This window comes from Toxotes jaculatrix, chromosome 1 (assembly GCF_017976425.1).
Source record: "Toxotes jaculatrix isolate fToxJac2 chromosome 1, fToxJac2.pri, whole genome shotgun sequence".
Lineage (NCBI taxonomy): Eukaryota > Metazoa > Chordata > Actinopteri > Toxotidae > Toxotes > Toxotes jaculatrix.
In genome coordinates, this window is record NC_054394.1 from 23,870,984 (window position 1) to 23,882,345 (window position 11,362).

Genomic DNA, 11,362 nt, shown 5'->3' on the forward strand with positions numbered 1-11,362 from the left:
GTGCCTCTGAAATGTGGAATAGATGCAAAAAGAAGCAGCAAATTGAAATAAACAAGTGCAAGTACATGAAAACTGTACTTAAGTACAGCACTTGAGTAAATGTACTTAGTTACTTTCACCATCAACATACCGAGTGTGCCATTGTACACATACTCAAAAGCAAAGACAATTTCTTTATAATGGCTCTATATCACTCCAAGCCAGATAGTACTAATGTTTCATCAGAAACCTACTAAGTACACAAAGTACCAAAGTTCCTATTCATTTCTAACAGATGTAAGACGTTTGGCTCACTGAGTCATTTAGGACTTTTACATTTTCCACATTTTCACTGGAACCAAAGCTACAGAGCAAATTTCCCATAAAAAGGCAAAGATAAAAATCCACTAGTAATAAGGAGAAATGCACAAAACTTTAATCAGAGTTAATTATACTCAGTTTTTATTGGATTCAGTTGTGATTCAAAAGCCACCTGATTTTTATAGAAATATTATTACAAGATATAGTATCTATTTAGATGTATTAGCTCTCATTTTATACAAATGTCCATGCTATTTATATGACATTTTGTATTTTTGGACACCTCAAGATTTTCACAAGGAATTTAATCAAAAATCATTGTCATTTTGAACAGTGTTTGGTGGATTGATATTTTGAGTCATTATTCATTTATTAGTTACATCAGTGCACTAGTGAGAATTTCTACCTCATGCACTTATAAATGTACTTATACAGTACAGTACTTATAAATGTATTAAGCTGTGGCTTTGTGATAGTCTACCTTTGATACACTGCTGATTCTTGCACTTTAAAAGTAATACGGATTCAAACATCTTGACAAAAGACAACATTCACAAAGTTAACTACAATGAAAAGGTACAGCTAGACAAAGGATCAGATAAATACAGAGACTTATGAAGTTTTTTTTTCCCTCCATACAGTGTCAACTTTCAAAATGGCCCATTCCCTTAAAACAAACTCTTCTGTAACATACATCATCACTCTCAATAAAATCATAATGTACCTGATGTTCTGGTAAAATACTTTAAATATGTATTCACAAAACAGCACATAAACCAAACATACTCAACACATTTTCTTTATCCCAACATATTGTGTGAACAAAAATAGATACATTTTCACTAGTTGAGCAACAAGGTTTTTGATGATTTTAGTTTATAATGGTCCATTCATTAGTTCTAACTGACAGGATGAGCAAATTACTTTTTTCTTTTAAAAGGTTAAAAGCCCTTTCCTACAAATTTCCTACAAATATATATATATGTGTGTTTCTTTTTGAAAATGTTAACTATGTATTTAATGTTTTATGGATATACAGTACATGGATTAAAATCATAATGCCACTCTAGTGATCTGAATAAAAAGGATAAAAAGAAATTGTGGTGCCAGAGAAAAGCAACCTGCTAAAATATTTTGGCTTGCAACACAAAAGAAAAGATAAGCATCAAATAAAGCTCATTATATACATATTTCTAAAAGCAGCTAATTTTCAGTACATTCATGGTTGCCTTTCTCAGTGACTTGCTTTCTCAAACTTAGGGAGGAAACTGTTTGATTATGTATTGTGTGTGCACACATTATTACATACATGAATGCACTTCAACATAAAAGGATACAGATTAAGTACATATATAAAAGTTCATTTTTCCACTCACTATTTTGAATAGGATGAATGGAAGAAGTAACAGTCCAAACAAATTGCAGTGGTGCTTACTAAGTACAAATAATATACATTCGAAACAGCTTTTACCTTTACATTACTGGTCCAGTACTATTTTTGTGTCCTTATCACTGACCAACAGGAGGTGAGACACATTTCTTGCCTGAGTAAAACCTCAGTTTGAGCTTGGTATATAAAATCAGTGGACTAAAAGCAGTGTATTTAAAACCCCCAACAATGAACCAGCACTTTAAAAACATACAGTACAGTAGAGCTTATGGAGAGAGGAGTCGGCATCTAGTTTTCCCTGTCAATGAACTGCAGATGGATGGGGGCAGCAGGGCAGAGCAGGCCATGGGTTTTGGCCTTAACATCATCAGTGAGAGGAGACGCCTCAATGCGGAACTTTTGAATGAGCTGCACAAGGAGCAAAAACACAGGGATGTTAATCAGACTGTATGACTCATTTTAATAGTATCAACATTGTGAGCACATTTTTTACGTTTATCAAGGAACCAAAAGATCTTTAGTTGCAAAGTTGGTAACTGCTATGCTTCCTCTGGTCATTTACATTGACAGATTCAAAAATATTAAGGGACTGTGTGAGCTCAAGAATATCAGTTATCCATGAAATGGCCCAGCAAAACCCTGAGATATTCTGCGGTACATAAGATCAAAACTTGGATTTGTTTAATTTTGTTTAATATGGACTACTGAATTAGTATTTTCTTCAATTTCTCCATCATTATATGGTAAATGATTGTTGAGTTGGTTTTCTTTATTTTACTTACTGTTGTAAATGGCACTGTTGTATGCACAATAATAAAAACTTAATTCACTCAAGTGGATATATTTATAGACATATCTGAAGACAAATTTTGAATGTGTGTCTAAGAGTGCATTAATTCCCTACCCTTGTGAGAGCTAGATGCATCTCTAACTCTGCTATTCTCCTGCCGACACAGCTCCTGATGCCGTAGCCAAAGGGAAGAGAGCCAAAGTTGTCGACACGATCGGTGCAGTCTTTCCTTATCCAGCGATCTGGCCGGAAGTCAAAAGCATCAGCAAAGCACTCGTCATCCATAGATGTGGAGTAGTGGCAGAGGGCTAACTGAGTCTGCAGAGGTAAGAAAACAGAAGAATCTCAGTTGTGTAATGAGAACAGCCTGGCTATTGTACATGCATCTGTACAAGAGAGAGAGAAAGAGACAGATGTATGAGTAATGCAAGATCGTGTAACATCTGGTTCCACTATAATGTTTTTGGCTGACTCTTATGGTCACGCTTTTTCTTCAGCACATGCACACTCCAGAAGACTTGAATCTATTATGTCTCTATCAGTCTTACCCCTTTGGGGATGAAGTATCCGCCCACCACCAAGTCATCCTGGGTAATCCTACCGTTGCCTGGGAGAACTGGAAAAAGCCTGCTCCCAGGGAGGGGTGAACAAAGACTGTTATTCAACAGCACTATACATTGATCTTCTCACAAAGTTTAATTCTAAGAGAATGTGAAAGCCACACACACAGATAGATAATGAACTAATTAAAGATACTCATGTGAAATACTGAACAAAGGCAAGCACAGATTCTATTTAACTTCTGCTGAGTTGTTTCTAACACTGAAAGTCAGTGACAGAAAACAGCTATAGAGGGAAAAACTGTGGGAATATAAAGAAAATAAATAAACAAATCAACATAGTCTGCACCTGAGAGTCTCTTTGACCAGTCCTCTGATGAGAGGCAGACGGGGGACATCGTCAGCTGTGGCGACTGTTCCAGGTCCCAGTGTCTTTGTCACTTCCATAAAGATTTGCTGCTGTATATCAGGGTGTAGCGCCAACAGGTAGGTGGCCCACGAAAGGGTGAAGGAGGTCTGGGAGGATAGAAAAGGGTATTGTTTTTTATAGATTTGTTGTGTACCTTTATCTTTGAATGTGTTGTAGATTAGTGTCTTTTTCTTTAGCTTTTCCCTTATATCTCTGAGGAGACGTTGCCTTTTTTTCTTGGATGTTTTGCAACAGGTCTGATGGTAATTCAGGCTGATATAAGAGTTTCTATGATGTTGCATAAGTGTTGGGAAACAGTGAGGGGCTTTGAGGGAGAGGGGGCTGGTTCCACGTGCAGAGCAGACACTCAAATCCACTCCACCAGCTGCAATCTCAGCCCTTTATCCTTTGTCTTACATCACTCACCCTCATCCATCTGTACCTTGATTAAATCACTCAGTCGTGCTACACTTAACAGCATTACAGTGGGGTTTACATCAAATGCCCTGAAGATACACAGAGTTGAAAATAATCCTACTTAATTAGCAAATCAGAAATGAAATTGAATTTTAAACCAATTCTGCCTCACTATTTTTCAACTTTCCTATATGTCTTTGCCTGATCTCACTGCTTCTCTCCCTCCCTCACTCCTCCTCCTTCTCCAAACACCTCCCACACATCTTGTGCTTTGCCTTTCCCATCAGACACACCCTGATCATTTTCATTTCCTCTTTCCTCTATTGCACCCACACAACCTACTCATTTCAATAATCACACTGCTCTCAATTGTCCCATCTCATCCTCTTTCTGACTCTTGTGCCACTGACATTTTAATATCAGTGACGTGAGCAAATGACCAAATGATATGAAAATGGGTGTCATCTTTCCTGTATTTACATCATATCTTTACTGACTGCAGTGTATGTCTTTTTACCCACCTTACTTCTTTTCCTGGTATCCTTTCTATCTATCCATCTGGCCTCTTCAGTTTTCTACCCATACAGTTTGTGACATATACAGTACGGATATCAGAGAGTCAGTGTTGTTTTTGCTAACATCGCATTGAATAGACCCCATTGGTCAATGGCTCCCCATGGACTAACTAATGATCAAATAAATACATAACATTCTATATGCCCCACCATCCTTTTCACTATTACATCCCCCACCTCCCCTTTCTTCTACCCTCACTCTGTCATCACCCACTCCCCATCTAACCAACTTGCTCCTAATCAAGCCCAGCTGGCACAGATGCTGGCAACACCTCAAACAAAGCCTGAGAGGAGTCATATGACAAAAGCTCATCCGTACACAGCTCTGAGGGGCTTTGGCCTCTATCACGTTGTCTTTTTTTTTCCCTAACAACCATTGTACTCTTTTTGTCCTCCTCCTTATGACGCCAGTTCCCCACTCTTTACTTTTTCACGACAGCGTCCCTCTACCTCAGGCCCACCCTCTTATTCTCCCCCTCATCTCACCTCTGCCCAGTCTGTGCTATAACTCTGGCTGTGGCTAACGTGTCTTGACAGGTCTTGTGTGTGCTGAGTAAAGGCAAATGCACCAAGGGGTCAGGTAATGGCTCAGCTAAGTCCACCCCCTACCAGGACGTGGCCGTTGCAACAAGTTCAACAAAAACACACACACCCTTTCATCCCGTGGCCCCCAGCTCAGCACAAAACACCCTACACCCATAATTCTTATTAATCTGACAGAACCCCAAACAAATTAGGCAGTAACTGCGCACATGTGCACACAGTATGCACACAGATCCAAATGCAGACAACCGTGAAACTGTTGGAAAACAATTCTTAGTGGGTATTGTGCATTATCAGGCAACAGATGTTTTTGTCTCAGAAACATTTTCAGTTTAATTTAAAGTATTTTTCTATCTCTTGTCGAATTGTCTTGTGTGGGTGTGTCTGTTAATCCAACGGGTTGAGGCGCCAGCCATAAAAAAAGTTTGTTGTATGCCATTTTATGTTCCTGCTCCCTTTCAGTGTTTCCCATTTCTGTGTTCTTTAATCTGCTAATTAAAAGTTAAACAATTTCCTCCAAAAGTAGTTCTACAGAGACATTAAACCAGCAGTCTTAATTATTTGCAAGTGTTATCCAATTATGTTCTAATGTGGAAACATGCGAACACACAACACAGAAGTCTCATATAATAACAAAAAGACAAAAGCCCCCCCGTGCAGACCTAACAGACAGAGACAAATGAAGAGAAACTAAATATGAGTGAGAACAAGTTTGTCAATGGGATACTGTGTAACCCCACGATTCACTGCTCTGACCTGACGCTGGCACAGCTACACAGGCGTGGATGTGGCGCCAGAAACCCAACCCTTGAAACTCAACACTGAGTCAGACAGACACACACGTGCAACTCTCAAGCGCTCCACCTCCTGCTAAAGCCACACTCACTGCAACTCCGTGCACCTCAGACTTCTCTCTGCACATATCCTTTAACACTTCTGCATAAACACAGGCACACACACACACCGTGTCGACGCCGGCCAGTAGCATCTCCGTAACGTTGGCATAGATCTCCTCCATATTCATCTCCCTGGTAGTGAGCATGTGTGTGAGCAGTCCCCCCTTCACCTCCTCTCCCTTCTCCAGCTGGGCCTTGATCTCTGTGAGCCTCTTATCAACGTGAATAAGGCCTGGGATCAGACAGAGACAAAGCGGGAGGGATGAATGAAAGGAGAGGCGAGGAGGGAAAAGGACACGAGGGAGCGTAGTGAAGGAAAGGAAAGAGAAGAGAAACAGGTTATGTAACAGAGGGACCCCACACTCCCACAGTCCCATGGAACAGCAGTAGAGATTTATATGCAAATCAACATTCCTTTCTATTGATGCCAGGCTATTTATAAAAAAAAAGTTTGCAAATACTTAACCAGACCTAAGCCTAGCTGTTTTGTGGTTTAAAAACTTCCACAGAGAAAGCATTATTTAACATGTTTACGAATTTGGCATCAACTCATTGGACTGGAGAAAGCCATTTTTGAAACATCTGGTACAAGTGGTACTTTTAGGTCACACGTTTTTTTTTCCCAAAAAAAAAGTTTTATGTGCCTTAGAGAAGACACAACTTCATTAAAGGCCTTTCTGGGAACTAAAAAAAGGACAGGAAATCTTAAAGGGGCGTTACAGTACTCCCCAGTCTGTGAAAACGGTTGTGTAATGACTTCTGTGGTTCTGGAGAAGCTTAGTAAAGTCCAAAAAAAAAAAAAAAAAAAAAAAAAAAGAAAGAACTCCCGATTATGTTTCCAATGGTTATCTCAGCTTTGGTTTGATGACTACACATTTATAACAAAGCCTTCATCCAGTGTTTTTGGAGATTGACCCTTACTAGAGACTATAATAATATCTCTGCCTCCTCTGCTTCAGTTTTCTTTTTTTAATCCGTGTTTTGCGAGTCTCCCAACCTGGAAATGCGGTACTGAATTGCTGAAATACCAAGTATGCTAAAAGATAACATACAACTGTACTAGAAAAGTATTTATGTGCCCCCTGTGGTCAAAATTACAAGCCATTAAATACTTACTGAATTTGAAGAGCCCATCCCAGGAGACACAGAATTCCTCCCATGGTTTTGGGATGATAGGTCGGAGCCACTTGGGGATCGCCCCGGCATACATGGTTGTCTTGAATGAGCTGAACATGAGGTGCAGTGCGCTGATGTAGTCTTGAGTGTCCCGGGGAATCTCATTTTCCAAACAGCCTAATCGGCACTCGTACAAAATGGCTGCCACACCTGTAAAGACAGAGGCGAGGAAGGACTCAGAGTTGCAACAATGATTCCTTACTTATCACTTGTTTCTTGATGTAAGAGTCACTAGAATCTGACACAGGTGTACATCAGTGGTATGTTTTAGCATAGTGGCAACTACAGCAGTTGTCTGTGGAAAGTTGGGGCATGACAAGAATCACCATGTACCGAATCTACATTTGAAAACGCTGAATAACATGGTTTATGGTATTTTCATTTTTCATATCTATTATCTCTTCATTATTTGCTCTCCCTGCCTACCTTTTGTCATTTTCAAATCCATCCTACCCGATTTTTAGTTCCTTCACAACCAAACTTCATATGATCTTTACTAACCTTCCATGGCATATTTGAAGAAGAGGTCATTCACGTTGAGGACAGTTGCTCCATCAGGCTCCTGGGCACGCAGAAAACAAACTCTCTTGACAAGGTCATCTACCACTTCGTTCACATCGTCAGAGAAGAGTGCTACTTCACGGGGACGCATGATGAGCTGTCTGAGCACACTTCGCATCTTCAGCCACTCTTCACCCTCACTGGAAAAAACAGGATACATGTCTTATTTTAAAATGAGATATTCACAGACAGAGATATAATATTCTAGTTTTTATGAAGATTGATAGTAGTGAAGCTGTTGAAAAAAATGCATGGTGCAAGTACAACATCTCAGAGTTTATAGATGCAAAAGCTGACTGAGAAGTGAAGGGCATGCACTCTAGAAGTGAGCTGATCCTGAAAATGTAGCCCAGGCACCAAGTTTTGTACTGTGTCCAGCTACAGATATGGAAACTAAAGTAATTATCCTGCCAGCCTCAAAGTCATTTATTTCATTCAGACTAAAAGATCAAAGGTTGCAGGAGACTCACGCTGAGATGAGGCCAGTGGAACGGCCTCTCATGTCTCTGTACTCCTTCCAAGACTCCATATTAGCTCTCTGCGGGGCCATGCCCTCAGCCCTCAGCACCTGAGCCACCATGTCACGGTCTGCGATTGAGACCACCAGCTGGGGCCCAAAGCGGGACTTAAAAATTTTTCCAAACTTCTTTGTGTGCTCCATCTATAAAACAGAAGTGCCAACAACTAGTTAGTGGACACATTTATTAAATCATGTTGCACTGATAGAAATTGATTTTGGAAATGGAAATAATTCAGCACTGATTTCACTTGATGACAGTGACAAAACTTTTCTAAAGTCAAAATGTAATTAAAAACATGTGCTTATTGTTAGATTAAATACAGGTTATTATTGCATAATCCAATTTGATCAGATTAAAACAGACTGACTAATAATGCTAATGAAGAACATTTCAGCCGTGTCATTATATCTCCAGTAGAACCGGTCTGTAACAAAGGCATTATTTAATTCCTATTTTACCTCCCCTTCAAAAATAGACTACCTTTATTTGTCTGGCTGTTGTTATCAATAAGAGTGCAATTTAATATTTGGAATATAATTTTTCCAAATCTGATTAAGCCTATGGCAAGCCGTTTTGATTGCATATTCAATAAACCACTATTACTAATCGTACTATTCAGGATAACTGCTGGTGTTCAATAACTTAGGCCTGACATTTCAAATACTTCTTTAACAGGAATTTCTTTAGAAAGACTGTATTCTTTTTAAAATACATCATCTTGTGATGGATGATGCATGTATTCAGTACAAAATCACATTTCAAAAATGATGATGATGACATTTTAAAAAAGCAAAACACTGCATTTTTCTTATAAGAGATATGATGTAACGTGTGTGATTAATAAGTTTAGATATTCAGTAGTCATCAGTAATGACTTGTCCTGATCAAGACAACAAGACGGGTATTTATTTTCTAATCATTCTCACCAGTAAAAAAGTTGACAGAAGTCTTCTTTTTCCCATGTGGATTAACACCTCTGGCTAATTTACACATTTCCCACCTTTCAAAGTTTAACATTTTCCCCACAGACTGAGATCAAAGCGCTTTATAACAAGACTATCCGCTGCAGCTTGTAATGGAAAAGAACGCTTTCAGCATTCACTGTAACTCACTGTTTAAAACATACGTTGGAGTGCAAAGTTAACCAGTGACCAAACCTCTGGTGCGCCTTTACGCAACGGTCTGTGCCATTTTACGCATAGGTGGCAAATCTGGCAGACGCCGAGAATACACAGGCATTTCGCCACTGGTGGAAAACACAAATAAATTATTTCATCTGTCAAACAAAACGATATAAAGTACCAAAGCGCACACATGGACACCATTACCTGAATTTCATGAATTCTGCCAAACCCGTCTCTCCAGAAGAACTCGATCAAGTTGGATAGAGTGCTGGGTCCAGGCATCTCCTTCAGGGTTTTGATTCTGGTTTTCTCGTCGACCACCGCCGGTGTGATCAATCTTTGAGGCATGGCCTCTTCCTCAGCCGCGGAGATCCCCAAAGCTTCGCTGGCTGCTGACTTGTGTAAGGCGCGTAAAACGAAAAACAGCTGCTTATTAAGCCGGTCGCCATTCAAATTCTTGCAGTATGCTGCCGTAAAATGATTCAGGAATGCCATTGTTCGGATATTTTTCGGTGTTTTCTTGAGCAAAAACGATAGACGATGGAGTCTTTTGCAGAGTCTAAGAGCGCAGAGTTCACAGCTGCAAATGCATGCCCTTTGTGCGTGTAAAAGGAGTCCACCCTGTGTGGTATTGAAATGTTAGATGGCCTTTTATTGAGGAACGCTTTTAAATAGTTGCTTGTACAACCTCAGAAGTGGAAGAGGATTGGATGTTCGCTTAAACAAGGGAGGGATAACTCTGAATGGGCGTTTCCCCCAAAAAGCTGTTGGGTTCATTCTTTCATCGGAAAAGGAGTGCATTACAACGTGCAAGTGCCACAGTTACATCACACCAATCAATCAGTCTGTGTGCACGCACGCAACCCCCATCCTCCCCCGCATACAGTCTCTCTCTCTCTCACACACACACACACATACACACGCACACACTTAATGAACATTAATGTGATTAACGTCACATGAAGCTGAATTTCATGTTTGCATTTGTCATAAAACAAAGGACATCCCTCCCACAGTCTGGCTCATGTCAGCGCACAAATCATCAGCTGTTTACACCTACGTAAGTGCTCACTGGTTTGTTAATGTTCAGCAGTTGTATTTTAAGAATTACTAGTAGACTTTATAGAGTCTGTGGAGACAGATTGCAAAGAACAGTTAAGTCTGGAGCTCATGGAGGCATGTAATATATTTTCACATTATTCATGTCTCTCTCAGAAAGTGCTCATGCTGATATGAACTTGGGCTAAACTTTTGCTGTTGATCTTCTTGACTTTAACAAATCTTGACATGGAGGTTTAAACCCAAAATGCAGTACTACTTTTGAATTTATAATTGCCTGTATTACCATTCTGAGAAATTAAAGTACTGAGCTAAAAACTGTCTTTTTTTTACCATCTAATTATGAAACACAGTCATAAGTTTAAAAACTCACAAATAAAGATATGATTCAGCACACTTCATATCCTGATGTCTTCTTTTATATTCATTACTTTTACATTTTACACTGTAAAACACTTATCTTGGTCTTTGTCCATCCTCTAAACCTCTCGTCCTTATCTCAACCAACACGTGAAGAGTCTACCTCATTACGTTTAGCTCCGTCCAAGCCAATAAGCCTCAAGTCTCCTGAGGACACAAAACACAGACTGAACCTACTAGGCAGCAGACAGGGCCATTCAGGGGGAATCATGCCCTGTGGTCTAACGATGGGTGGCTTAGCAGAGGTGGGTATTTTCCCACGCTCACCATTTTGGCAGCTTGCACAAGGCAGCAGGGCTCTAGATGTTCTTTTTGGATTATCTTCAAATCATCAACAAACAGAGGAAGTGGACCCCCAAACCCTCACTCTTCACTATCCCCAGGTTTTACTCATGCCAAGTCCAAAAAAGGCTCCAAGTTTGAACTCCATTCAGTCTTCAAGGGAAAAAAATCTTGTGCATAATGCTTTGCTTTCTTTACCCACATTAAAATAAATTAGTGTACAAGGAAAGACTATGTTATGTGTAGCAAGTGGTGACTATTGTCACTGTTAATTGGTGACAGGAACAGCAGTTATTTATGGGTTTTCTATAGTTTTAGCTATTGGTTTTGAATGCTGTC

At 39.7% G+C, this 11,362-nt stretch overlaps 1 protein-coding gene across 1 annotated transcript; it reads right to left on the bottom strand.

Annotated features, from left to right (window-relative positions):
- Window positions 1–454: 454 nt before the first annotated feature.
- Window positions 455–9,870, bottom strand: LOC121181143 (cytochrome P450 27C1). Its single transcript, XM_041036972.1, has 9 exons — window positions 9,467–9,870; window positions 8,088–8,278; window positions 7,558–7,757; window positions 6,997–7,206; window positions 5,949–6,112; window positions 3,390–3,556; window positions 3,029–3,107; window positions 2,595–2,798; window positions 455–2,098 (listed from the first exon to the last, which is right to left on the bottom strand). Exons 1-9 carry the CDS (start codon window positions 9,755–9,757, stop codon window positions 1,979–1,981), a joined length of 1,626 nt encoding a protein of 541 aa, XP_040892906.1. The 5' UTR covers window positions 9,758–9,870; the 3' UTR covers window positions 455–1,978.
- Window positions 9,871–11,362: the final 1,492 nt, after the last annotated feature.

Coding starts and splice junctions, on each gene's coding strand:
- LOC121181143 (XM_041036972.1), bottom strand. CDS start 9,757: ATGGCATTCCTGAATCATTTTACGGCAGCATACTGCAAGAATTTGAAT. Junction 7,207..7,557: donor CTTCAAATATGCCATGGAAG/GTTAGTAAAGAT, acceptor CTGTCTTTACAG/GTGTGGCAGCCATTTTGTAC. Junction 2,799..3,028: donor GATACTTCATCCCCAAAGGG/GTAAGACTGATA, acceptor TTACCTCTGCAG/ACTCAGTTAGCCCTCTGCCA.